This window comes from Scomber scombrus, chromosome 18 (assembly GCF_963691925.1).
Source record: "Scomber scombrus chromosome 18, fScoSco1.1, whole genome shotgun sequence".
In the NCBI taxonomy this organism is placed as follows: Eukaryota; Metazoa; Chordata; class Actinopteri; order Scombriformes; family Scombridae; genus Scomber; species Scomber scombrus.
Window position 1 is genome coordinate 18,518,039 of NC_084987.1, and position 5,826 is coordinate 18,523,864.

At 39.8% G+C, this 5,826-nt stretch overlaps 1 protein-coding gene across 1 annotated transcript; it reads right to left on the reverse strand.

The window, feature by feature from the left end:
* Positions 1–1,451: 1,451 nt before the first annotated feature.
* b9d1 (B9 protein domain 1) lies at positions 1,452–4,262 on the reverse strand. The gene is made up of 7 exons (XM_062439133.1): positions 4,079–4,262; positions 3,875–3,943; positions 3,610–3,721; positions 3,359–3,455; positions 3,110–3,172; positions 2,140–2,207; positions 1,452–1,867 (listed from the first exon to the last, which is right to left on the reverse strand). The coding sequence occupies exons 1-7, from the start codon at positions 4,139–4,141 to the stop codon at positions 1,704–1,706; spliced, it is 636 nt and encodes a 211-aa protein (XP_062295117.1). The 5' UTR covers positions 4,142–4,262; the 3' UTR covers positions 1,452–1,703.
* Positions 4,263–5,826: the final 1,564 nt, after the last annotated feature.

The following is a 5,826-nucleotide window of genomic DNA, read 5'->3' on the forward strand; positions in this document are numbered from 1 at the left end:
CATTTAAAGTGTTACTGTTGGCTAAATATCGGCACATTTACTGACAGCAAACTGAGCGTCTGTCTTCTGTTATTTGAGTTACATTTGATGAAATCCAGCTAAAGATGATGAATTGCGCCTGATGTTTAGATCCTTACTCTCTTTAGGCCACTGTACTCCATTTTTCTTCAGTTCTGTTTATCACTGCCAATGTTGTTACTGTCGAAAGAGTGTTTGTCTCTCTTGGTGTGAGTTGGCGCCCTCTCCTGGTCTGTTGTGGTATGATAGCTACACTGCAGGACCTGTTAATATTTCCACTAAACAGACCTTTATTCTCTCAGGCAAAAGGGGCGGCTCCAACTGTTTGAATGATTTTGATGATGCTGAGGGTGGTGATGATTTTTTCTTTTTCTTTTTTGTCTCTTCTTTTTATTCCTTTTTTTTGGCTTGGGATCCTGAATGAATGGGTGTGACACTTGCAGACCAGCAAACATTTTTAATCTCAACTAAATATATGCAAAAATTGGAGTCGGAAAAGTAAAAAGATAAGAAGACATGCCGCTTGATGTGTTTTGCAAACTTATTTTATACTTTATTGAAAGGCTACTATGATATTCTAGCGAAGACGTGTCACTTTCTCACTGGCCTTGATTTCACTGCGGCCTGACCTTTAAACTTTACTCCAGCGATTGTGGAAAAGTTTGTTATGGATGCATTGAAAAAAAAAACAAAAAAACAACCTTTACTGTCTTGAACAAATTCAGCACTCCTAAAGTCAGAAGACACTGCAGATGAACATTTTTTTTTCTTGATCCCTGGCAGCAGTTTCACAGTCGTGGCTATGGTGCAGTGAAAATGTGGCCTGTGTGTAGCGAGCTCCTCTTTGTGTTACTATGTATTCACTATGCTTTTATCAAGAGGACTAACCGACCTTTTGGACTGTCTGTCTTTATATGCATAAACAGCCTCTATTCTTTTACATGTCTGTCTATTTACCCTTCTCATAGTACTGGGAGCAGGCTGCTTTTTTTTTTTTATTGGATACGTGCTCAACCCGTTGGCATTATAACTGTATAATATAATTTATCATTTGTACTATTGTAACATACTGTTCTTCTGTATACCTTATTATTCTGTGTAATGGGTTTTTGTAGGAAAAAGTCACCGTGGTATTTTAATGGCATCTAAACAAACGAACGCAGCAGGCCCACACCCTGTTGGATGAGGACAACTGTAGCTGCATTGGTCAAAATAAAATCTGTATCACTTCAGCTCTGTAACTCCACTGTCTGTGTGTGTGTCCTTGTGGTTTTTTTTAAAAACTAAACATACAAACATGAGTAGAAATTTTACATTTTCACATTAACCTAAGCCTCAATTTAAGTTTAAACATGTATAGTAGTCTTAACAAATACTCACTGCATTCACACATTGTTTCTGTGAAGTCCACATTTATTTAAAAAAGTATAAAATGTAAAACTGAAAAATTTAAGACAATACAAATATATGCTAAAATGTCATAATTTCAATTCTACACATTTGTACTATAAAACACTTGAGCACGGCAGCGTGTGTGTATGTGACTGAGTCTATAAAGCAGGAAGTAAACATGTTAGTTCGTATTTTAAGTGAGTGTTGTGTTTTTGGTGGGGAACAAACACTCGAGGGAAGGAGGAGTAGAAAAACCCACCAGCTGCTTGTCCCGTAAACAGTCCTTTAGGTTACTACGTGTTCCACAGCTGCTCTTCTGTTGACCAGCCCGATGTGGCCGAATATGACCGATTGCTTGAAAGGTTTGACGGTCCTGTGTCGTAGCCCAGTTTCTTCATGTCTTTGGTCATGATGTGAAAGGAGACGGTAACGAAGCCTTGGGAACGAACCCGTGTCACTGCAACACAGAAATAATACAAACAGGATACATTAAACAAACCCAGAAAGAATCCTGTTATGATAACTCATTTTAACCTGAAACCTTAATAGTAACATATGGAGACTGACATGCCTAATAATGAGAATGTTACATTTGGCAGTTCAATTAAACATTTTCGACCTATAGAGGTAAATTACATTAGATTATTAATGACTAAAAACCTGAATTACAACCATCGATATGTGGGAGCTTCGTGTTTATGCACATTAAAGAAATAAATGCACACACACCTTCTCTCCCTTCACCCTGGGCTACTACTTTAGGGTCTGTGTACTCGGGCCGCCGTCCCAACAGCCAACTACAGAAAAAAGGAAAACACATGTTAAATCTAAAGAGAGAGGGGAGGAAGGCATTGAACCTCCGAGTGAACTAAGCTGCCGGTGTACAGTATATTGTATACATAGCAGGGTTAATCTGATGAGTGAGTTACTGATACACAAAGGTAATATTAATATATTAAACATAGACGTTGTTTTGACAGTATCATCCAAATCTGATATGACATTTTAAATAAGATTTCTAACTTTATTTTTCTTGAATGAGACTTTAACATTAAAACAAATTCAAACAATCAGGAGATATGTTTTAATTGCTTTGCAAATCATCTACCTTAAAAGCCATCCATGACCCACAGGAAGTGATGGGTCAATGTATCTAGCCTAAACACTGATTTGTCTGGCTGCATGTGGAAGAAAAAGCACCGCCCACAGAGACTTTTCCCAGTCCGAGCGGAAAAACAAATACTTCCAATGTTGCTGTTTGAACAGTAAAACTAAAAAGGTCCAGATGCTTCTCATACAGTTTAGCGGGTTGGTCGGAATTACCTTGATTAGCATGTAGCTATGATGCACTAATAACAGCAGCTGGCAATCAATGCCAACTGATGTGGAGTATTCTCACCACAGACGCCTAAGGTCGTGTCTAGACAGCTAGCGTGGTGTGAACAGCATGTCAGCAAGGCAGCAGCTGTCTGTGTCTACACTGGAGGCATTCAGGTGCAGTGTTGAGCATAGAGCGCCTCTGTGTTGGAAGGGCTCTGAGCCAAATACAAAATGACTGCAGTGATTAGGGCATGACTGATGCTGGATTTTTGGGACAGATGCTAATAAATAATTGCAACAATAAACGGGCCCGACACCATCCGTCGCAACAAAGCTGCAGATAAAGATGGTGAAACACACCACTGTTCACACATCTCACCTTGTGAATTTCTGAAGTCTCCATGTGGGTTCAGGCACAAACATGGGGATGGTACATGTATGTCTGGAAAAGAAAAATGCTCTTCATTGAAAAGTTCTGGTGAGACCATGGGATATAAAGACTTTGTTATTAAGTGGAATATATTATTATATAAAACCCTGCCCTTAAAAAACCCCACTAACACAACTAAGATTTGTTGACTGTTGCATAAATAAAGAAGAGGAAGTTGATGGCTGAGGCAATACTGACTGTCCAGGTGTAAAGGGGATGTGAGTCGCTCCATAGCCCCTCACCACATCGTTGCCAAACACATCTGGACCGTACACACTCACCACAAGCTGAGGCCCTGCAAAATAAAGAAGAAATCATAATTATAACACATTTTTAATCTTCCAGGTCCTAAATGCTCTGTTGGAACCTCAGTGATAAAACTCAAAGCCTGAATGAAAGCAATAACTACCAACACTGCTATCTGGTGTGTTTGTGTGTGTAATGCTCACATCCAGAAGGGTTTGTGCTCTTAAAGGTTGTTTCCAGAGGGAAGTTCCATATTAATCTGTGTGAAGACTGACTGCCTTTACAGGTTATTTGAGTGATGCCTTCCTCCAAGCCCTAGAAGAAAGTACACAAACACGCATACAGATTTGCTGGTGAGACTATAGCTTGTGGTATGTTCCTAACAGCATGTAGAGCAGTTTACATTACAACATTAACATACTGACCTGACACCATGAACAAAATCAACCTTCATGTCCAGCTACTCACCGAAGTAGGAGCCCAGTCGTGGCCGTAAACAAAACAGTATTTGCAGTACAAGTTGTCGTACTCTGGAAACTGAAAAACAACAAGACATATCAACATGAGACTTGGCAATGTTAGTACCGAAACACAAACTCATAGTCGAAACAAAAATGAGCCGAGTGTTCGCTGAAATTAGCTGCTAGGCTAGGCTAACCGAGAAACACTCACATTCGCTCCCTCAATCTGCCCGTTCACCGTGAGAAGAAACACGGACGGGTTGTTTGTAGCCATCACAGCTTCAGTCTATGAATTGGAAACTGAAGGTGTGTCAATTTCCCGAGAAATTCAACCCAGTTTATAAGATTTATGTTGCTCATTGATCCTAAATATCTAAAGCCTATCCGTTGCTAGGGCGACGCGTTCTTGCTCCTCCCTATGGCAATCGACAAGGACCAAACTGGGCGAAGGCGCACAAGCGTCTATGAAATAATAATAAAACCCATAAGATGGCGGCAGTGTGCCAAAGAAAACGCAAACTTCACCTGAGTTTTTTTTTTTTTTTTTACCCGGCGGTGCCTTGCTGTCACAGACTGGGAAATCAAATACAACTTGCTCTCAAATAGAAATGACATGCCTGCCTTTTAATTAACTTAGTTAAATGACATAAGGATTAGCAACTCCCTCTGCCAAGGAAAGCCAGGACATGTGCTTGAAATGTTTGGAGAGACAAAGTAAGTTGAGCTTGTGTTGAGCTTTTTTTGTCAAGCAAACGGTAGTTTTCTGCTCATGTGGGGAGGAGATGTTGTTGGAGTCTTTTAGGCAATTAAATGATAATTGTATGTCGACAATTACCAAAGGTTAATAGTCTACAGCGAAATGTATCCACTACAAGTTGTCCAACATTATCCCCTCTGCTGTTAAGAAAGCGTAGCTAACTTTGTCATTATCGTTGAAACTTTTGACATGAATAACTTAAACCTTTGCAACTTCTCTTAAACACAGTGTAACACTCAAGGACACAAATATGACTTCCCTAAATGTGACCAGTAGTCAGTGTTTATAGCTAAACTTTTCCTTTAAGCACACCCCAAAATAGCAATTTTCCAGTAGATAACTGTGTCCAGTGCTGTCCCTTTGAGGGTAACCAAGGACATGGGAGGGTGATTCTGATGCTTTCATAAGAAGAAAAGACACAAGTATGATTTAAAAAAAAAAAGTATTAAAAATGTCTCCACTAGAATATTCTGGTATTGCAGAAAAGGCTTGGACACAGTTTGCTAATCATCACATTTACAGAGACTGCAGTGTCAGTTAAATACATATATAAACTATGAAAAAAAAGACTTCATATGTTTTGGTAGCTAGTCAACAAAGTTGCACTCAGGGAATCTTTCTTGGTACACAGTACAATGTTGTTTCTGTTCCTATGTAACCAAAGCTTTGGCATCTCATCATCATAAATGTGTATGACAGCATTAATGCATGTCTGGATGACATGACATGTTGTGCTGTAGCAAATAATAATTACAATAGGCTCATGTGCCACAACACTATATTGCTGTGAGGAGCAAAGCCTATTATAAAGGCTCAAAATAGCGTACACTTTAGGGTAATTATTAAGCTATGTAGCCATTAGCGGCCTTTGTTGAGATAATTAGCTTGGTTATAGTTTGAGGCTGGAGAATCAACTGTTTCTATCAGTTCTGTCACACACAGCGAAGACAAACTATAATTTCCCCCTCTGTCTATCTCTCTATCTGCCCCCCCCCCTTCTCTTTTTCTGAGGGATTGCTGCGTGTCCTACTGTCAGACAGCAGCGAGCCCCCCGAGTCTTTGACCTTTATCACTGCCCAAACAACAGCTCTCTTTCCATCCTCCATCATTTTACCTCTCTGTTCATCTGCTCTCATCTATGCTTGTTTTTCTGTCCTCATCACCGCCAAAATCTCCATCTCCTTCTATAATGAAGTCAGGGA

Bases quoted from the DNA above. Each gene is read 5' to 3' on its own strand.
- b9d1 (XM_062439133.1), bottom strand. From the start codon at position 4,141: ATGGCTACAAACAACCCGTCCGTGTTTCTTCTCACGGTGAACGGGCAG. The intron at 3,944-4,078 runs GTGAGTGTTTCT...GTTGTTTTTCAG, and splicing joins GGCAGATTGAGGGAGCGAAT to TTTCCAGAGTACGACAACTT. The intron at 3,456-3,609 runs GTGAGCATTACA...TTTATTTTGCAG, and splicing joins GAGCACAAACCCTTCTGGAT to GGCCTCAGCTTGTGGTGAGT.